The sequence below is a fragment of the Protopterus annectens genome, chromosome 3.part1, assembly GCF_019279795.1.
Source record: "Protopterus annectens isolate FY-2018-M chromosome 3.part1, PAN1.0, whole genome shotgun sequence".
Lineage (NCBI taxonomy): Eukaryota > Metazoa > Chordata > Ceratodontiformes > Protopteridae > Protopterus > Protopterus annectens.
Window position 1 is genome coordinate 633,282,622 of NC_056732.1, and position 22,994 is coordinate 633,305,615.

The 22,994-nt window shown below is 42.3% G+C and overlaps 1 protein-coding gene across 2 annotated transcripts in view; it reads right to left on the reverse strand.

Annotated features, from left to right (window-relative positions):
- Positions 1-22,994, reverse strand: part of RBFA (ribosome binding factor A) — a 508,328-nt gene that overhangs the window by 394,735 nt on the left and 90,599 nt on the right. For both annotated transcript variants that reach the window (XM_044067015.1, XM_044067014.1), the window contains exon 3: positions 2,986-3,159. In XM_044067015.1, coding sequence (XP_043922950.1) covers positions 2,986-3,159 — 174 coding nt within the window. The remainder of the gene's footprint in view (positions 1-2,985; positions 3,160-22,994) is intronic.

Here is a 22,994-nt window from a genome sequence, read left to right on the forward strand (position 1 = left end):
GCTGAAAACATCTTAGCTTTCCTACGAAATACCACTCGACAAAGTACTTTAACAGTGGTTTGCCATCGACAGAGAATCGGCTCCTTTAAAACATTAAATGTTTCCATCACTTTGTCTTCTGGGAGGAACGCCAAGGCTGCCAACTGCTTCACAAGACTGTTGGAAGTGAATGTCGAAATTATATAAGGAAGCAAGCCCTAGAACCTGAATCTTTCGCCAGATAATCCTTCAGAAATGGAAGAAACAGCCTTTACAGACTGCTCCACTGATGTTATGATTCACACTCAGAATGGCTGCAAGCTCAAAGTCGCATAAAACAAAAGAGATCTGTAGATCTAACTTCCGCTCAGTAAAGAAATCAAAAATACATTTCCACATTAGATTTTGTGCACGTAATGATTGGACACTCCTACTATAAGCTCTGTATTTTACAACAGTGTGAACTGTGTACAACTGATGACATTCTGAGCCTCTTAAAGTATGTACCATTCATCAACCATATCTTAGTAACACTCAAGCAATGCAAATTTGCATTGGTTATCATCACTAATACTTTAATATGATTTGTTGCATCTTCAAATGGGTTTTTCAGAAATACTCCATCCTTTAGGGGGAAATTGTGTTACATCAAGATCAAGAATATCTATATGACCACAGTGTGAAGCAGATCTTCCTTTAGAATGAACCTGCTTCACACTCTGCAACATAGACCATCTGTTGGGTAGATACAGTGCATATTCCAGGGAAGTGGACGCTACAGCATCGTCCACAATTGCACATGGTGTATCTCTGGAAAATGCTGCCTTTCTAATACGATTCTTTTCAACCTCTTGTGGTTCACCTGCATGACAGTAATCAACAGATTTGACAAGCTCCTCACCACACGTTACAGAAATCGTAATAGCTCTACCTTTGCATTTATTTGTTATCTTGTACTTATAATTCCAATATTTTCACATTTTGTTTTTCTTCTCTAACTGGTAGATATATCCATATAACACTAGTACTTCTCCACCACGTTGAGACGTTTCTGTTTTATAGACTTGACCCAGTACACTGGGCGCTAATCCACACATATCCGCCTACTTCATTTACAACTGTGTTATATTTAAAGGGAGATAACCAATTAAAGGGAGAATGACCAATTAATTGCAGTGTACTCATTTCAGTGAAATTAGTTTTCTGTGAATTGTGTTTTCGTGCATTTAAGATTTCGGTGGTTTATGTTTGGGTAATTGACGTTCGGTGATGTTTGCATTCGAGTACAAGTACTAGATCCATATAGACATACATATACATACATACATATATATATATATATATATATATATATATATATATATACACATATATATATACACATACACACACGTACACACACGTACACATACACATTTTCTTTTGGCTTTTCCCGGTTAGGGGTCACCACAGCATTACTCCAGGTCCACTAATGACTGGCAGTCAATTTTTTATGGTGCCGAGGTGCCAGCCCGACGCCCAACCTTCAACGAAGGCACACCCATTCACGCATGTTTTCTGAACGCCACTCGACTGCGGGGAGGACATGCAGACTTCACACAGAAGGCGCTCCAGCCGAGAATTGAACGGGAGAACCTCTTGCTGTGAGGTGACAATGCTATCGCTGCACCACCGTGGCTTATATAGATATATAGATATATATATATATATATCTATATCTATGTATCTATATATATCTATATCTATATCTATATCTATATATATATATATATATATATATATATATATCTATATATACACACACACACACACACACACAGAAACACACACACATATATATATATATATATATATATATATACATATATAAATAAAACACAGAGAGACACCCATTTATGTGTCTGTGGGTGCACACATAGATACATGTGTGTGCATTGTTTTCCTCCCCCACAAGCTCAGTCCCTGGCCTGTTGCAAGCATATAGATTCCTTTACATGGTCACCAAATTAAAACTGCCCCATGTATAACCTGCATATTACATTTTCTCTCAAGACATTCCTAGCAGTTACTATGTCAATGACTAGTGTTCTCTTTTACAATCCCCTGTGTGCAGTCAGTGACTTTGATTACCCATTCGCTCACACTCAACTGCACCTGCCTTTTTGCATTCCCGAAGTCATGAATTTTGAGATGAAGACTAAATCTAGGAGCTACATAAAGTGGCAGTGAACAAACCCTAGGATAAAGCTTAATGTAATAAAATAGCAAGAGGAAAAAAAAAAAAAAACAAAGTATGATTACATCAGCAATGTGCATGCATGAAGTGGACAGACTTGATGGATACAAAATGAAGCAGAAGTTGCTGGAGACTGGCCATAATTCTGAAAACCGCTACTTCAAGACTAACTACAAATTCAAAACGGAGATCTCCTTTCCTGAGTGATGTGGTCACTTGGAGTTCGTATACTAAATGTAGTGAAAAGCAAGGGGTGAAGGCTGCTGTATGGGGGACAGCAGAAGAGATATGGATTTTTTTCTGTATGGACTGCCCACGTTCAGTTAGTTTTGAAATACCACTCTTTAAAATTATGACCTGCATCTAAGTCATTAGTATGTCTATCACGGTTTCACAATTCTTGTTTCCGAAACCACTAGGTAAATTATTGTTTCTAAGGTTCAATCTCCAAGTTTATGTTCACTCTTTTTAAACAAGATTAAAAAATTAGATTAAATAAGATTTGCAGTCTCAATAGCTCAATAAGTAGCACACACACTTTTCATGCACAAGGCTGTGGGCTCTATTCCCACTCCAGGTACGTGAACAATGTTGGTGCCTCTCAGAAGAGTACCCATCATGTTATGATAAGATATAATATGTTAGAATAAATACCCCAGTAAACAAACAAAAAATGTTCCCACATTGCATAATCTATAACTTTATTCTGCTGCTGTGACACTTGCAACCCATCTCAAGTGTAGCACATTTGTGTTTAAGGTTACTCTTACCTTTGAAAGCTCCATCTTTAGGTCAAACAGCTCTTGGCTGACCTCAGGAGTCATCATTAAATCTGTAATCTCTTTGTACAGAATAGTATTGAGTATTCGCATGCGTATGCTGTCCTCTCTTCTTAACTTGGTTGGAACAGCTTTCTGAATCTCCAAGCTGCTCGTCTTCCACATCTAAAGCATACATATAGCAAGAGGTACAATTAAAGCAGTAACTTATGACTTCCTTATGGTGGTATTCACATTTCCATATTTATAATTCAAAAATAAAGCAAACTGCAAACTTAATGAGCCATCAGACGAAAAAAATGCACTGTGATGGATAAAACATGGATACTTCTTGCTTACCATGTACTTATATTGGCATGTATTTAACTGTTTTCATAAGAAAAACTCCTCCAAAATGCCTATTTTGATAATATTTCAAAAAGCTATACATTTACAAAAGTGCACACTATCACCCAAAAGCAACATTAGTGATATCCACCCCAATGGTGCAAATATTGGCTCCAGGTGATTTGGCATCACTGACTAATGGTGATGCAACACCCCACTCCTATGTAAAAATGAGAAAGGAGGGTAGATGCCAATACCAACACATAATAAAAGGCAAAGGTGTTACTGCTATGTTGAGTATAGCATAGAAAGTTCTGGAAATGTTCATATTCATACACATCAATGCAGTTTTTGAGGTGATTTTTTTAAGTAGTTAAACCCACAAGTACCTTTTTTATAGGTGATCTGAGACCACAGTCTAGTTAACCAACCTGCTCAGAGTTATAAGATATGCAAGCAGAGACCAAGGGAATAAAATCCACTATTACAGTATAAGGCACATCAGTAGTTCATAGATTTGTCTTTTCAGTGAAACTGACAGAAAATTTACAAATATATACTCATGATAATAGCTGTTCTGAATTCTGCCACAGTAAGTTAATGGTTAATATTTCCTCTCTACAATCAAACCCCAACTTGATTACTTTTTCTCTTCTATTTCTGCATTCCAGGGTATGTACACACCATGTTAACATGTATCAGACAAGGAGAATGCACCTAGCCCCTACACCCACTGCTTTGACTGCAATCAACTAAGCAAACAAAACCTGCAGAACAGCATATAAAAAAGCCTTACAGCAACATACAAGGATTATTTGCCTGACATACATGGAGCTCCATCTGCAGCTTGTGGCTGGAGGGGCTATCCAAGCATCAGGGCACAGGAGGGTAACAAACAACCACTCAAGAGGTCTCTCTCATGCAGCAATTGAAAAGTTGAACTCATATTTGTTCTATCTGATTTTTGGGAGTCCTTAACTGTTGGGAAAATACTAAGCAGTTCGATTAAACCTTCCAGGTGGCCACAGCAAGAGAAATGCCATTAGGCCAAACTTTGCAGCACTGAACTGCAAAAATAAACTTGATTCTCAGCATTATAGTCCAAGCCGCAATATTTGCTGAAGGTGTGAATCAACATCCAAAGTGTCCACGCCACAAATATCTACAGTGAAAACGTTCTTTAAGGATGCATATTATGCGAGAAGCAGCTTCACCCCCCCCCCCCCCCCCCACTGGAGTGGCCCTTAACAGCAACTTTCTCCAATGATCAGCTAGGACTCCATTCAGAAACACTTGCTTAACCACTGCAAGCCCTTCTCTTCGTGCAATAAGATGTACTCCAATCTCTTGAAAAGACAGTGCATTTCCAAAGTGTGAAGGTCAATCTTACCCTTGTTTCTTCTCACCCTCCCCTTCAAAAAAAAATGAATAGATTATTTTAAGAACAATTCTGGAACAATGCCTGGAAAGGAAGAGTGGATTAAACTTAAACATCCAGTTCTTGTGAAAGACTAAATACAGTGATCCACAAGTAAGAGCCTAAAACTGCAAGATCCTGGAAGCAAAGATGACGACCAACAAGAACAGAATCTTCCAAAAGACAAGCCTTCATATTTGGCATTTCTACATTTTTGCTTGGGGGATGGGCAATTTTAATCACAGAATTTGAGTCCACTTTCAAGGAGGAAAATTTTTTTTTTTTCAAAGGCAGACACATACTGTCATTTCCTTGAAGAACCAAGTCATCATAGACCATAATTCTACCTACCATAAGCGCTTGATGGGCTCAGTCAGAATTAAAATCTGAAGGAGAAAATGGTTGTCTAAAGGTGGACAACACTGCAAATCTCATTTAAGAACCTGCTTACCCAGGCAGTGATTATCCACAATTTTAGTCTCCCTGAGGTTTATCATGGGTTAAAATAAGAGGAACATGCCCTTTGATAATAAAATAACTTAAGCCAAAATCAAACAGGTTTCTCAAATAAGTCAGAAAAACATTCACACTGGCTGAATAAGTTAGCACAGGAAACTCTCCACCATGATGTAAAATCTCTTCCATTTAAAAGAATATGTCTGAAGCCACCAGGAAGCCTTTCATTTGTAAATCACTGTTAAATGCTGAGTGAGAGTGTCCACAAGATCTAAACCAGAAGCCACACTGAAATACAGCCAGATGCTGCTCCCAAATACAGGGAGAGGTGACATAATCTTTTTTTAAACATCTTTATTGAATTATCACTTGTGACACAAGCACACTTACATTAATATAGAAGCAATCAAACCATGGCAACACATTTACATTTATGAGCATTATATATCACATACATTGTTACATATCATATAATCCAAGCAACATTACATAAATTCACTGCTTGCCTTCTCTTAAACCTCATTCCTCCCCGAAAGCATTTTTTCTGCTTAAATTGTTCCAAGAATTTCCATTTTTTAAAGAAACATCTTTATTAAATTATTACTTAAGACATAAGTAAGCAGACATTTCAATAAATGAAAACAAATTATACTGACATTTTTAGTTGCAAACATTATACATCACTTATAACCTATCCAGTCATTGTCAGTCAAACATTACACAGCTCATTCAAATCCTGCCTTCTTTTAAACCTCATTCCTTCCACAAAGTGTTATTCTGCATGTATTATTCCCACAATTCCCATTTTTTGTGTGTAATTTTTCTCCTACCCTTTTCTAAAGATCCCATTTCCAGTTTTATCCCTGTTACTATATTCAGTACTTCTAGTACAGTTGGTTTAAACTCTGATTTCCATTTTCTAGGAATTGCCTTTTTGGCATCCACCATTTAGACTCAGCAAAACCTTATTATGTCTAGGCAATTCAAATAATGTATCTTAGCTCAAAAATCATTTCCTTAGTTATACCAATTTGCTCTCCCATTATTTCTGACAGAGTTATCTGCGGGGAATTTTTAAAGTTTGAAAACTCATTACACTCACAAAAATATGTTCCCAATTACCTCTTTTTTCCCCATCACACCTCCAACATTTGCTATCTTCCCCATCACACCTCCAACATTTGCTGTCTACCTGATGAAGAATTCTTTGGAGTCTACTTGGAGTATAAAAATACCAATGTAAACACTTCCAAGCAAAGATCCTAAATCTTCTAGACTTTGTTGTATATTTGGGAGTCATACATATATCCCCCATTGTTTCTTTTAAATTGCTTAGACAATCTCTCTTCCCAATCATTTCTAACCTCCTCTGATTGCTTCTTACAGTTATCGTGCAATATTTTATATACTCTAATAATTATTCATTTTTTAACAGCAGCTTCTGTTCTAGATTCTACTAAAAACTCTACCAGTGGTGGTCTTTCGCCTAATATCCCCCTATTTCTTTCTCTTTGCCTATACTCTAATATCAATTATTTGTTCCCAATACCTTGGTTCCTTTGCCATTTTTCTCCAGTAAATTCCAGCCCCCTCTTGCCTATTGTCTGTACCCCTAATTGCAGTCATCCCTATTGGCAGAATCTCCTTTCTCCATTTCCATGTTAGCTAAGCTCTTACAGTACCTTCAACTCTATTAACTGCTATCCACAACTTCTCCTCTGGTTGATAAAAATATGCCTGACCTGTGTATAAAAAGTACAGTTGTGTACACTTACCATAAATGTAGATGTTCAAGTGTATTCACTGTTGCAGTCATTACATTTGGGTTATCTGCTTGCAGGTTGCCCTCAGTTGGCCTGATTAACAAAGTCTTGGGTCCTGCATCGGTTGCTGTCCCTTCTTCCATGACGTCAGGTCATCTGGGGTATAAAACATTCAGCCAACGCCATTACATCAGTTTTTCTTGCCCCACATGCCAGGTGCCCCTCTAATGGGAAGCAATTAAACATAAAAGCACAAAGATATACCTCCAACAAAAAAGCAAATACACCAAAAAGGCTTTTAAGCATAGTAAAGGAAAGTAGAGGTATAGCCAAAAGAAGTTAGGGGGCTGAAGGGAGGGTAACCAGGACTGCAACAGTGAATACACTCGAACATCTACATTTATGGTAAGTGTACACAACTGTACTATGTTCTTCGTGTTTCACTGTTGCAGTCATTACATTTGGGTAGATTCCCAAAGTTATGAGTGGGAGGAGGAGTTTAGATAGCATTAGGGCCAGCTATAAGGCCCTGCAAGACTGCAGTGGCAAAGCCAGCTCTGGATTTAGAGAAAACTGGCAAATGATAATGCTTGGTGAAAGTATGTACAGAACTCCAGGTAGCAGCTTCTAGGATGTCCTTGGTAGGGATGCCTCTGAGAAAGGTTGTAGAGGTAGATGCAACCCTGGTGGAGTGAGGTCTAATCCCCTGGGGGATAGGTTTTCATTGGTGGGGATAGGTTTTCATTGGTGCTTATAGCAGAAATAAATGCAATGGCTTATCCATTTAGAAATGGTTTGCTTTGAAATAGCCTTCCCCTATGCCTCTGCAACAAATGCTACCAGCAGTTGTTCAGATTTCCTTTGAGGTTTAGTCCTCTCCAAGTAGAATCTAAGTTGTCTGTGCACATCTAAGGAATGCAGTATCCGTTCCCCTTTATTCTGTGGATTGGGAAAGAAGGTTGGCAAATGAACGGACTGATTAAGAGCCACACTGGATACCACCTTGGGCATGAAGGATGAATTGGTTCTGAGGGCCACCCTGTCCGCATGAAAGATGATGAAAGGCTCCACTGCCATAAGGGCCTGTAATTCAGATACCCTTCTAGTTGAAGTGACTGCTAAAAGGAAAGCTGCTTTCCAAGAAAGAAATTTTTAAGTCTGCAGTAGCAGCTGGCTCGAAAGGAGGTAGAGTGAGTTTCTCCAAGACAAAGTTAAGGTCCCAGGCTGGGGTTGGAGCTCTCCTGAGTGGTCTCAAATTTTTGGCCCCTCTGAGGAACTGCTTGAGCAGTGGATGAGAGAAGAGGGGAGGTTCTGTGTTATAATGAGCTGAAATGGCTGAGGCATGGATTTTAATGGAGGAAAAAGACAGGCCCTTGTGAAACATCTCAGCTAAGTATTGTAAAATCTGAGGTAAATTGGGCACTGCTGTGCTCATCCCTTGAGATTGGTTCCAGGCACAGAATCTTTTCCATTTTTCAACATAAGATTTTCTAGTACTAGGCCTCTTTGCCTCTAAGATGATATCCATCACAGGTTTGCTGAGGGAAGGTAAAGGATAGATTAAGTAATTAGCCAGGCTGCAAGGTTCAGTGTTGGAAACTGAGGGTGCAGAATCTGGTTCTCCTGCTGAGACAGGGAAGGAGTCTGAGGCAGGTGCCATGGAGATAACCATGACACACTGCACAGGAGGGGGTACCAGTGTTGACGCGGCCAGTCTGGAGCAATCAAAATCATCCTTGGCTTGTCCTGTTTGATTTTTAGTAGTACTTTGGAGAGCAGAGGCAGAGGGGGGAAAGCATAGACTGAAGGACAGAGCATCCACTTTCCAGGCTTGTTTGTGGGGAGTCCTTGTGCAAAATTTGTTGAATTGGTAGTTCTGGGGAGAGATAAACAGGTCTATATCTGGGCTCCCCCATTTGCTTGTCAACATGTTGAAAATTCTTGGTTCCAGTTTCCACTCGTATGGGTCCATGAGGTTTCTGATTAGTCCATTTGCCAGTGTATTTAATTTTCCTGGAAGGAACTGAGCTTGTAGGTGCACTTGGTACCTCAAGGCTGTGTTCCACAATGCCATGGCTAGTCTGCAGAGGGGGTAAGAATGTGTACCCCACTGCTTGTTTTATGTACCACATAAGAGTGGTGTTGTCCGTCTTTACCATTAGTTGTCCTGGAAGAATGTGGTCATTGAAGGCTGTCAGAGCATTCTGTACAGCTAACATTTCTTTTTGATTGATATGCAGGTGCATTTGACTTGGGTTCCATTTGCCCTGAATGCACTTCCCTGCCAGGTGAGCCCCCTATGCATAGTCTGATGAATCTGTTGTTAGGGTTTGGGCAGCAGGGGGTGGTGTGAAAGGTAGTCCCTTGTTTTGGTGGCAGGCCTCTGCCCACCAAAGGAACTCTAGGCGTAGGCAAGGTATGATAGGAATCAGTTTCTAGGTCTTGAGAATGTTGACACCATAGTTTTTTTAGATACCACTGTAGTTTCCTTATATGCAGTCTTGCATATGGAATTAGAAGAATGCAGGAGGCCAAGAACCCCAAGGCTTGCAGTATTTGTCTTGCAGATATCAGGGTTTTTGTGGCCACTTGTTTGAAGTAGGTTGTCAAATGAATTTGCTTTTCTGGCGTGAGGTAAGCCATCTGGGAAGTTGTATTCAAGCTTGCTCCCAGGAATATAATTTGTTGACAGGGTACCAGGTGTGATTTCTTTTCGTTTATGGTGAACCCCAGACAAGTTAGAAACCTTTTTACAAAGGCCAGATGATTCAAAAGTATGTCCTGGCTTTCTGCTTGAATTAGACAATCGTCCAGGTATGGGTATATTTGAATATTTCTTTGCCTGCAAAATGCAATAACTGGAGCTAGGCACTTTGTGAATACACTGGGCACAGTAGATAAGCCAAAGGGCAGTGTAGAGAACTGATAGTGCGTGTAGCCTGCTTTGAAGTGTAGGTATCTTCTGCAAGATTCCCTGATTGGGATGTGCAGGTATGTTTCTTTTAAATCTAGTGTTGCCAACCTGGCATCTTTGCCTAGCATAGGAAGTAACTGGGGAAGAGTCAGCATCTTGAATTTTGGATTCTCCAAAAACGTGTTTAGAGTGGACAGGTCCAGGACAGGACGCCATAAACTGTCTTTTCTGGGTACCAGGAAAAGTCTCGAGTAGAAACTTTGTGCCTTTTCATCTTCTGGTACCAGCTGAATAGCCCCCATGCTTAAGAGAAAGTACTTGTTTTTGGGCATCTGCCCACTGATTTGGGGGTAGGTCCGGCCACCCACTTGGTGTTGGCAATGTGTGGAAGTGTAATCTGCATCCCTGGGACACTATATTTAAAACCCATTTGTCCTGGGTAACGAGTTCCCAATTCTTTGCATGAAGAGCAATCTTTCCCCCCAAAGGGGCAGTCAGTTGATAAGTGCTTGGAAATGTTAAAAGGAAGTCATTGAGACAGTTTACCATACGGGGGAGTCTTATTACTCCTAGACTTGGACGTGGAGGCCCTTCACTGCTTAGTTTTGTGAGTCCCCCGGGACTGAAACCTGGGGTTTTTGCTGTGTCTAGGTTTGGCTTGAGAAGACCTGGAAGGGGCTGGAAAGGACCAATTCTTAAGAGGGCCAGTGCCTACTAAATCTAGGAGGCTGAACTTGTAAAAAGTTTGCATAGATTTAGCTTTATCTTCCATCTTTTTAAGGACTTCCTCAGCCTTGTTGCCAAACAGGTGGTCCTGATTTAAAGGAGCATCCAACAATTTAGCTTTAACATGATCAGGCAAAGATTGCTCCTTAAGCCAAGCATGCCTTCTGAGCACAGACCCAGTAACAGCAGCCCTGCAAGAGGCCTCTAATGAATCAAAACCACATTGCAAAGTATGCTTTCCAACTTGTTCGGCAGAATGCATTAAATCCTGTAATTCTTTATTTTCCACACAGTCAGGAATCAACATCATTTTCTGTTTAAGCAGTCCAATAACATGTTGCTGATATATGAAACTGGCAGTTTAAAGCCCTAATGGCCAAGGTTGAAAAAGTGTAAACCTTCTTACCCCATCTATCCACTGCCCTGGAGTCTCTATCAGAAGGGGAAGGATTTTTAGCAGTAGAAGCCTTAATGCCCTTGGACCCCTGTGAAATAGTCTCTGGATCTGCAGTAGGATTTTTGAAAAGGAACTTGTGGGACTCGGGGATCCGGTAGTATCTGTCAGGTTTTCTGGGAGCAGGAGGCAGGGAATCAGGGGCCAAACTAAATTCCGGAAAAGCATCATCAATAATGTCTAATACAGGAGGAGTAGCTAAAGGCCTATGCTGAGGTAGGAGAAGGAAATCCCTAAGCCTCTTTTTTTTGAATCAGAAAAATCCTGGCTTTCCCAGTGGAAATGCTCCCTTAGAGTATGTAAGGTTTCCCCAAAAGAAAAATCCTCAGGAGGGGAAGCAGAGGGAATGGAGTCCTCTGCATCAAAATCCTCATAAGTGGGTAAGGACAAATCCAGATCATCAGAAGTCAGAAAAAACAGAATCCTGATCAGAAGATTCATAATTAATGTCAGTCCTAGGCCTCTTAGAAGGGGGGGTGTTGGCTACCCCTGATTAGAGTTATTAGATCTTCAGCCATTCTTATCATTTGTTTTTTAGGCATAGAGGCCTGAGCATGTGGCCTGGGCATCGGTTTTTTAGACATGGATCGAGATTTAGGCCTAAGTAATGAAGGAGGCGTCGATTTAATATGCAAGTCCGTAGGCCTGAATACACCCTCAGAAGCCGGTGTCTGCACAGCGGCTCCGGACCCATACAAGGTAGAGACATCCGTGGGTTCCACAGTTGAAGCATCTCGTGGAATACCGGATACCGAATGGGTCTCAGTAGAGGCCTGCGAATCAGAAGTAGCGGGTATCAGGGGCTGCAAAAGCACCTCACTGAGTACCGGCGAACTGGCGAGTGGCTTAGGGGAAGCGTTGTTGGCAGTTTTGGATCTCAGCGGCCTGTCGCTGTCTTTATCTTTGCGTTTTTCCGGAATCCCGGTAGTCAGATGGCTAACCGATGACATTTCTGGATAATTAAACCGAGAACCGAAATATTTAGAGGCCAAAATATACTGATGACGGATAGTGCGCCGATTAAATAAAGCACAAAACTGACAGCAAGGTAGGTCAGGGCCTAGGCAAGGAATACAGTACGAATGAAAATCTTTATGAGGTATTTGCTTTCCACAAGTAATGCAATTATTAACTTTTACTGACATCGGTAAGGAGCAAGAAAAAGTTTCCCCAACGGGGTACTTCGCTTTAGTTGAAGACTTCAGTTCTGAAACACAAAATCGAAAATTTCAGGAGTCAGCCTATCGGCACTTGCGAACTGCTTCTGCTTCGGGCACAGCACGGCAAGAAAGACTGATGTAATGGCATCGGCTGCATGTTTTATACCCCTGACGACCTGACGTCATGGAACAAGGGACAGCAACTGACGCAGGACCCAAGACTTTGTTAATCAGGCCGACTGAGGGCAACCTGCAAGCAGATAACCCAAATGTAATGACTGCAACAGTGAAACACGAGGAACATCCAAAAGGACTAAAATATTTTGACTGCTTATATCTTGCTACCCATATCCATAAACAAGAAGTTATGTACTCACCGTAACGTTCTATGTGAGTTGGTCATCTCGCCTTCATTCTTTACTGATGGGTTCGGAGCCGATCCGTCAGCTCCGGTATGGCCATATGCAAAGCTCGAGGTCTTACAGTAGCGCGAGGCCAAGCCCCTATCCCATGATGCACTGTGAATTACCTCAGATCTTGTTTGCTGCATGTGCTATAACCATATAAAAGAGCTATCTTCCTATGGAGGGGAAGAAGAATTCAGCAACCAGGATGAGACTTACCTCTAGGTCAACTATCAGCCAGGAGGAGGAAGGAGGGAGGGACGTAAAAATGAAGGCGATATGAACAACTCACATGGAACGTTACGGTGAGTACATAACTTCTTAATGTGAAGTTGTTCAATCTCGCTGTTCATTCTTTACTGATGGGTAGTGTCCCTAGCACCATCAATCTCGGGTGGCTCACGGGAGTACATTCTTCAAAATGTAGACCCAAAGGAAGCCCTGTCCCTGGAGGCCTTATCAACTTTGCAATGAGTGATACGGGTATGAGGTTTAGACCAAGTGGCTGCTGCACAAATGTTATCAAGGGGCAACTTGGCTTGGAATGCAGAGGATGTAGAAACTGCTCTGGTTGAGTGAGCTTTAATCTTGTGTTGTAAAGGCATATTAGCAGCTGAATAGACAGAGGTGATACAATCAGATAACCATTTAGACAGGGTAGTTTTAGCCACTGGTCTACCTTTTCTGGCTTCAGAGAAGGAAACAGAGAGCTGGTCTGATTTCCTGATATCTTTTGTTCTATCCAAATAAAATCTGAGTTGTCTGTGAACATCAAGTATGTGCAGCATATACTTCAATTTATTGGAATGATTAGGGAAGAAAACTGGTAACTCAATGACCTGGTTGATATTAGATTCTGAACAAACTTTGGGCAAAAAAGAGGGGTTTGTCCTAACAGAAACTATCAGCATGAAAAATCAAATAAGGAGGACTGACAGACAAATCTTGAAGTTCTGACACTCTGCGGGCAGAAATAATAGCTACCAGAAAAATGGTTTTCCATGACAAATATTTGAGGTCACAAGATGATGCTGGTTCAAATGGGGGGAGGATTATATGAGACAGCATAAAATTTAGATTCTAAGGAGAACAGGGAGTTTTCACTGGAGGTCTCATATGGAATGTCCCCTTGTGAAAGGCCTTGGATAACTTGTGCGACATTATATTTAGCCCATCAATTCCGAGATGAAAGTTAGATATAGCAGCCAAGTGAACCCGAACTGTTGCAGCTGCTGCTCCTTTATTAAACATCATAGTCAAGAATTCTAGTATGGATGTAAAGGGGGCTTAGTAAGGATCAATGTTCTGCTTAGAAGCCCATATGGAAAATCACTTCCACTTAATAAGGCATAATCTTCTAGTGGACGGCTTATGGGAAGACAAAATGATCTGTTTTGTCTCATTGGAGAAGTTATGAAGCCTGGCTATGAGGGGAACTGGAGCAGCCAAGCTGTCAGCTTCAGTGACTGCAAAGAAGGATGGAGGCCTCCCGACGGATGTGTCAGAAGGTCCAGAACTGGGTCCAGAATCCAGGGATCCTCCAAAAGATGATGATGAAGGACTGGGAACCAAATCTGCCAAGGCCAATGAGGGGCTATAAGAATGATGGTCCTGCCAAGGGATTTTGCTTTCTGTAGAAGTCTGGGTATAAATGGGATGGGTGGAAATGCATAGAGTAGACCCAGGGGCCAATCGTGTATGAGTGTGTCTCGCGGGGCTTCTCCGGGAGGAGGAATCAGGGCAAAGTAGCTTCTGCATTTCGTGTTGATGTGGCTGGCAAAAAGGTCGCAGCAAGGCTGGCCCCATTTGTGGAAAATCCTGCCCGCAATCTATTTCTTGAGGGACCACTTGTGCGGCAACAAGATTGCCCTGCTCAGTTTGTCTGCTATCACTTGGATCTCCCCGGGATGTGCGTTGCCAACAGAAAGCGCTGGGAGGAAACAGCCCACTGCCAAACTCTGAGGGCTTCTCGGCAAAGGGGGTAAGACTTGGTTCCCCCTGCTTGTTCAAGTACCAGACTACTGACATATTGTCTGCCTGAATTGCAATCGTTCCTGGGGAAGAGAGTCCTGGAAGTACTGCAACGCCAAAAGTACTGCTCTCATTACCAGAACATTGATATGCAAATGTTGACTCTTGATCCGTCCATGTGCCTTGGGCAGTCTTTCCCTGAAAATGCCCCCCCACCCTATCAGGGAAGTGTCTGTGGTCACAGTGGCTACTGGAGGGGGTAGTACAAAGGGGCATCCTATGGTTACGTGAAGAGACGTCAGCCACCACTGGTGATCTTTCTTGCAAGAGTTCGTAATTAAAATTGTATGATCCATTGGAAGTTCCTGATAAGACCAGTGAGTGAACAACAGCCACTGAAGAATCCGCATATGCATCCTTGCTAATGACATGGCCAGGATTGCTGCAGCCATCAAACCCAATACTTTTAGAACTTCTGAAACTGGTGCTCTGTCTTTCGATACCAATCTGCTGACATGCTGACGAAGAAGGAAGACTCTCTCGACTGGTAGTCAGAGTGGTGGTTGAAGTGTCTAACTCTGCCCCGATAAAAATTGTATGTTGCGATGGTGACAAGGCAGACTTTTCTGAGTTGACTATAATGCCTAAGTGACTGCAGAGTGTCAGAGTGTATTCCCTTGTCTGAATCAGTTGATGCCTGGTGGTGGCGGTAAGGAGCCAATAGTCTAGGTACGGAAAAACCTGGAATCCTAGATGCCTCAGGTGAGCCGTGACCACTGCCATGCATTTGGTGAACACTCTGGAGACTGCAAAGACCAAAGGGCAGGGCTTGAAAATGATAATGATTGGCTCCCAGCTGGAAACGCAGGTGATCTCTGGATGGCCTGGCCATTTTTATGTGGTAGTACACATCTTTGAGATCTATTGAGCTTGTCTTTCCTTAAAAAGGGAAGTATAGACTGTAGCGTGACCATCTGGAACTTCTCTTTCTTCACATATTGGTTGAGTCTGCTGAGGTCCAAAACGGGTCTCCAGTCCCCTGTTTTCTTTGGAACCAAAAAGAATCTTGAGTAAGTTCCGAATCCTGTTTGGTCTGCTGGGACTGGCTGGATGACTCTTTTTTTCTAGCAACTTGTGGACCTCTATAGTTGCTTGTTCCCTGTAACTGGGTGGAACGTCTGGGATTCTCCTTATGGATGGGGGGGTGGCAAAAGGTATGAAGTACCCTCTGGAAATGATACTCTGTACCAAGCTGTCTTTTGTTATTTCTTGCCAGGCATCTGGATACAAAGATAAGCGACCTCTGACTGCCTCCAGAGCAGGACATTCGGGCCTCCTTTCAGGAGCGCTGGTAGGACTGACCAGAGAAGTGATCTCTGTCACCCTGATGTTGCGGAACCCCTCTGCCGCAAGGGTGGCATCTTCCACTATTACCCCCTCCTCTGACCCTAAAGGGGGGTTTACCACGTGTGTTCTGAAAGGCTCCTTGGGCTTTCCGGAACCAAATTTTTCCTCCCCTTTGGCCTTTGGGGTAAGGACGAGTAGGGGTGGAAAAACAGACTCCGACGGCAGAGTCTTTCCATCCTGTTCACACCTGGTCAAAGTCTCCTTCACTTTTGGCCCAAAAAGGGATGCGCCATCAAAAGGGATGTTTATGAATGATGACTTAAAGGGCTCCGCGAAGGAACACAAGCGCATCCAGGAATGTCTTCTGAGAGCGATTCCTGTACACGCTGCCCTACTCGCTCCATCAGCTGCATATGATATGAGATGCATGGATAAGTTGACAATAGAATTTAGGGTAGCAAGCTGGGCAGCAACTTTTTCAGAGCCCCCTGCAGCTACAGTACCCTGAAGAGCATCTCCCAACTCCTTAAGGAGATCTCTTTGCAACCTAGTGAAATGGGTCAAATAGTTCAGTGAATGGAGAGTAAAAGTCGCTGGAGTAAACATGCGTTTCCCATATCTATTCATAATCCTAGACTCTCTATTAGGAGGATGGATAGACGAGGAAGTCTCAGACATTTCCTTTTTGGTGGCCGCCGTCACCACCGTGGCATCAACAGGGACTCCTTTGGACAAGAAAAGTTTACCTGGTGGAGCGGATATAAACTTATTAGGCCTCCTAGGAACAGGCTCCATGGACTCCGGTGACTCCCATGCCCTCCGAGAGACCAACTGCATAAGCTCATCAAAGGGCGGAGACACCAAAGAGGTGGAGGGTTGAGACCCGAAAGCCTTCAGGGGAACTGACTCATCCTCAGTAGGGCTTTTGGACTGCCAATCACCCCTCTGCCTAAGGATCTCTAGCATCTCAGCAAAGGAGATATTCTCAGAGGGGGACTGCGGGGACCCTTCTGACTCATCCAAGTCAGTGTCAGATGCTAAAGACTCCTGCGGTGAGTCCAAGTTTCTCCTCTTGCACAATCTCTTCCTGGGAACTTCCTCAGTGGGAGCCTCTGGGAAGGTCTCGGAAGAGCAGGGGGCACCCTGTGGGACAATCTGAGGCTCTGGGTCTCTACGCCTAGCCTGAACGATGGAAGCAGAAGCAGGTGCTTTGGGGGATGAGGAAGCAAGGCCTGAAGTCGAGGATGTCTTGGGGACAAGGCTCTCCTCATGGCTTCGAAGGCACCACGGCTCCGATGTGAAGGAGACGACGGACCCGAAGGAACCGCCAACCCCTCCCACACCAAGGCCGTCGGCGCCGAGCCAGAGGTAGAAGCCAAGTTCATCCAAGCCAAAGCCCCAAGAAGAAGAGTTGGCACCGATAAGTCGGCCCGACTATCCTCCCCGGACCCGAATGGAGAGTGTCGGCTCCTAGAGTTCCTGGTCGGTGCAGAGGATGTCAGAGTGGATGGAGCCGAGGAAGGCTCCACGATCAACAGGTCAGCTCCCTCCAGCTCCAAAGGTCCGGTATGGCTTGGAGGAGGAGGAGTCAAGTCAGGAGTAGCGGTCTTCAGCTCCGAAGCTGCTTGGGTCAGACTTGACAACAATTTAGCAAGGCCTGGTGCCTGTAAAAGCTTCTGCACCAATCAATCCGTATCCAAATCCAACAGGCTGACAGAAGACCTAGAAGAATGCACCAATGGTGCCGACTGAAGCAATGGAGATAGAGGCCTTTCAGATACCGGCTCCAAGACTGTGGGCTGGCTCAGAAAAAAAAAAAGACAGTCAGCTCCAAGTTCTGTGGAGCCGATGTCATAGAATCCTCCAACGTTTTAGATTTTTTAGACTGTTTAGAGTCCTTAGAGTCCCCAGAAGATCTACAGGACTTGGAAGACTTACTGGCCACATCCTGGTCACTCAACACTTCATGAAATTGATGCTTTAACAAGCCTCTGTCTACCAATTTCCTTTTCCTCTCTAGTAACACTCTTGAGGAAAAAGAACGACAAATGCTATAAGACTCCTGCAAATGGACAGCACCTAAGAAGTAAACACAAGTTACATGTCCATCAGTAACAGACATTTTTTGACCGCAGTCTGGACACTTTTTAAACCCAGACTTTGGGTGTTTATCCTTGTCATTTGTCATTATGCTAGTGAGGAAACAGTGATCCAATAATCAGAAATACCCTAGGCTTTATTACACAACACACGCAAGTAGCCTAAGAAAAAATGCACACAATATAGAAGCCATTCAACACAAACCTTAGGATCTAATAGCACACCACACAAAGGAGCCTAAGAAAAAATGACACACCAGTTATAAGAAAGTACTAGGCTCTAAACTGCACACAGAAAAAGGAGCCTGACAGGAATAAGAGTTACTACTAATCTAAGGCCAAAATACAAAAGGCCAACACTAGGCTAAATATATGTAAATATATATCATCTCTGCAGATAAATCTGAACACAGCAGAACTAGGCCAAAAACACACAAGGCCGATTATATACCTGAATAACCACACACGGGAAAGGGGAGCTTTTAAGAAGCTATACAAGACTAACTACCTATACTAACAACTATTTAGAAAAAATTTAATAATAATTAGTTGGAATAACTTCCAAGAAATATGTTTAGAAAAAAAAATACTGGCCCGAGCTTGCACTGGAACCTCTGATCAGAAGCCATGGCAAACTAGATCTGAGGTAATTCACAGTGCATCATGGGATAGGGGCTTGGCCTTGAGCTATTGGAAGACCTCGAGCTTTGCATACGGCCATACCGGAGCCTATGGATCGGCTCCGAACCGATCAGTAAAGAATGAACGGCGAGATTGAACAACTTCACATACATAGTTTCCAATTTCTCATTTTTTGTATTATCTTTTGTTTAGTTTCTTCCCACATATCCTTAGCTGCCATAACAGAATTATTTTTAATCCGTACTCCTAAATACTTTTTTTTATCATCTCTCCATAATATCGGTATTTCTGAACCAATTCATGTGTAGGTAACACAGTTTTCAGCTATTGCCTTCGTTTTATCTTCATTAATTTTGTATCCCCCAAAAGACATGAAACTGCCTCAAAATGTTCCACAACACTAAAATATCCTTTTCTGGTTTTATCAAGTAGAAAATAATATCACCTGCAAATAAAGCCAGTTTTTCTGTACTACCATACCAATTTTATCCTTGAATTTCTGAGTCCCTTAGGTTTCTTTGCCAATGATTCTATATACAACACAAATTACAAAGGGAAAGAGGACACCCTTACCTGGTTCCTCTGCTCTAAACAGAACTTATCAGACAGGAACCCACCGACTTTAATTTTTGCCTTCAATCCCTCATATGCCCTCCTACTCAACCTTATAATTTTATCAGGGAATGCAAATTCTTCCATTGCCCTGCTCATAAAATCCCAGCTTACTCTCTCGAATGGTTTCTCTGCATCAAGAACCACCACCAACAGTAGTATTTTCTTATATTCTGCTTCCCTTTGGATCATCATTGTTATATTAATGTTGTCAAATGTTTGCTTGCCCTCCACAAAACCACACTGATCCATATCTATCAATTTTGGCAACATCTTTGCCATTCTTTTACCCATTATAGACAAACTCTTTACAATCACGGTTTAGAATTGAAATGGGCCTAGATAAAGCTGGATCTGATAGTTCTTTACCATTTTTAGGTATTACAGCCACCACAACTTTCTTTAAGGAAGTTGGTGTTTCTCCTCCTTTTAACATACTGTTAAACAAAACCTTCCAGATCTTTATCAGTTTTCTTCCCTCCCAGCTTCCAAAACCTCCACAAGAATACCATCGATTCCTAGGGTCTTTCCTGTAGATTGGTTATATCATAACCATTTTTATCTCATCCCCTCCCACCCTAACCGTTAGCAATTGAGACTCACCTAACTCTAACCTTGGCATACGTAATTCTTCCATAAACATTTCCCATTTGCCCCTTTTCGGACTGTCTCCATGGAGACATGGCATATTTAATTCTTCCATAAACATTTTCCATTTGTTCCTTTTTCTTAATTTTCATACTTCTCTGCTTTACACAGATTTTCATAAAATTTCCAAAGTAGTTGTAGTACCTCTACAGGATCTCAGGTTATCTTCCTTGCTATAGGCTCTCTAAGCATGGTGACAACCCCTTCTTTCTCTTGCTTGAGCCATTGCCCTAAAGGTTTTTGTGCTCTGTAGTTATCAAAAAACAGTTGCTCATGTCTTTTTAAACTCATGCATATTATTGAGGTAATCCCTTAGTTTCTCTTTAGCATTCTGCAACTGATCCTCAGTTCTGTGAGATTACCCCTATTCTACAATACTTTAACATTTGTCAGTCCCTCTAAATAATTCTAGTTACTTCTTAACCATATCTCTCTTATTTCCACACTATTTTTAAATTCCACTTTAACTTTATCCCACTCCATAACTCTAGTTTCATAAGAAAATTTTATCTTCCCTAATAACTCCCGAATAGTTTCCACTACCCATTCCTTAAATTCCTCCCTTTTTAACAGATAGGTGGGAAAGCACCAATGTCTCATTTTTATTTAAAAAAACAAAAAGGAACTCCTACCAACCCAACCCTTTACCTTCTCATCGGGTCCTGCCTTGTGGTAACATGCTCACCTAGCCTTCTTACCAGCTTAAGGCTCAGTCAAGATGGCCCTTGCTGCGATCTAATTCCTGCCTTGAACACCTAAAGGAATCCACTGCCCATTAGTGAAACAAATCTTCTGACCAACTTGACGCGCAGTCAAGACGGCCCTTGCTGCGATCTAATTCCCGCCTTGAACACCTAAAGGAATCCATTGTCCATTAGTGAAACAAAGTACACAGTATCTCCTCTTCCAGTAGAATATATGGTATTTGTACCCAATTGTACTGCTCTGTATCTACTGCCATAAGCGAGCACGGTACCACGAATGCCAGCCCCTATGTCCCAGACTATTACCTCTCTTAATTTCTGCCTGCCATTTTCACCTGCTCTAAAGACATTTCCCTACACGCAAATTACTGCACCCCACTACTCTTAGTTCTAGTGCTCCTTACCCTTTATTTTCCCTGTACTTTGTTTTTCTTTTTTTTAGCAGGCCTGTTCATTCAGGACCATGACATACCTCTCTTCAGACCTACAGTTTACTTACTGTTTTGTTAAGATTATTTCTGCAGCTATCTCACACCTCAGGTGTAGCCCCGCACTGCTCAGGCTCACTACTCTCCTCTCCCACCCATCATTTCCTTTATACCTAGCCATCTGTACCTCCCACCTGCTTAGCCCCTACCTGTTACACAATAAAAGTTCTTCCTCTCTAATCTCCCACACATATACCCCACTCGATAAGTAGCATACTCTTCTTCTGCTTATACACCACCTACTTCCCCCTACTGGTAACTCCACCACACACTGCACATACTCATTTTCACACCTGCCACACATACTATCCACTACTCTTCACACCCTCCAATCACTGCTATCAAGATACCTCTCTACCATGCCAACTTACCCTCCCTCAGCTACCTCTTTTCTGATACTACCACCTCTACTCCTCCTTATGTCACTCACCTCCCTAAATACCCATTTAGCTCCCTTCCACTTCACCCCTACTAATCCCAACAACACTGATCCTCTAACTCCTCACTTATCTTTCTCTATTCCCATCCATCTTTTCTACAAATACCCCCTTACCTAAAATCCAAATCCCTCCCACCCAAACGTTTTTTACCTAAATATAAAACTAAATACTTCACCCTTACTACGTATATGCTCAAACTCTTCCACCTCCCTAATAATATCCTTCTAGCTGGAGACATTCACCCTAATTCTGGTCCCACACACCCCACCCCAATATGTAATGCTAGTCCCCCCAACTCAGGCATCTCAACTCTCCAAAATAAGCATATCTACTTCTACTCAATGAATACTAGAAGCATTCTAAATAAAGTCAGTGAGCTCTATTCCATGCCTGGATCTCTCACCACACTCCTGACATCATTGCCCTTACAGAAACTTGGCTTAAACCCCAACACCCTGATAGAGACCTTCTCCCTCCAGGATACAGTATACTTCATTTAGATTGACAAAAAAGCAGGGTGGTGGGGTTGCTATCACATACTCCAACCACCTTACTATTTCAAATCTCAAAAAGCCTATCCCAGCCTACCCCCCAGCTGAAATACTGTCAGCCAATCTGAAACTTAATAACCATACCACCATCACCAGAGTAACAATCTACATTCCACCAGGGGATAATATTCTCCTTCTGGAAAATATACTCTCTCACTTCTCTCAGCTTCATTCCATTCATCATTCTTGGTGATGTCAATATTAATTGGCTATCAGTCTGTCCCCCAAACTCTGCCTCACACATAAAGCTGTATGGTTTTACACAACTTATCTCTGATCCCACCTACACTAACAACTCTCACGTAACCACTCTGACTGGATAGTAGATTCAAACTCCTCTAAGTAGCACAACCCTGAAACTCTACCAAATTCCCTAAGTGATAAGTCCCCAATAAAAGTGCTTAGATTCACACCTCACCATACCAAACCTCATAGGTTCACAACATGACAAAAGCTAACTAATTTCCTCCCCAAAACCTTCAAATCTCTCCTCTCTGAAGTAAACTGGAATTTCCTAAATCAACTCCCCCTACAGGAAGCAGTCCAGTCTTAACTCCACATTTCTTAGCATTCTTACCTCACTTGCTCCTCTCTGAACTATCTGTGTAAAGTCCAATATATCCCCATGGCTGCCTAAAGACACCTGCACCTTACTAAAAAAACAGACACACAGCATGGAAAACATTGACAAAACAAAGCTCCAAGCGGACTTCCAAAAAATAGAGAACTTAGAAACCTGGCCAAAAGACACATTTATACAGGCAAGAAAAATTTCTACTATAATCCACCCTCAGCCTTGAAATCCAATCCTAAAAAATTCTGGAACTCAATAAATAAAATACCACATCCTGGTAGTCCTAGCTCCCCCAATCCATGC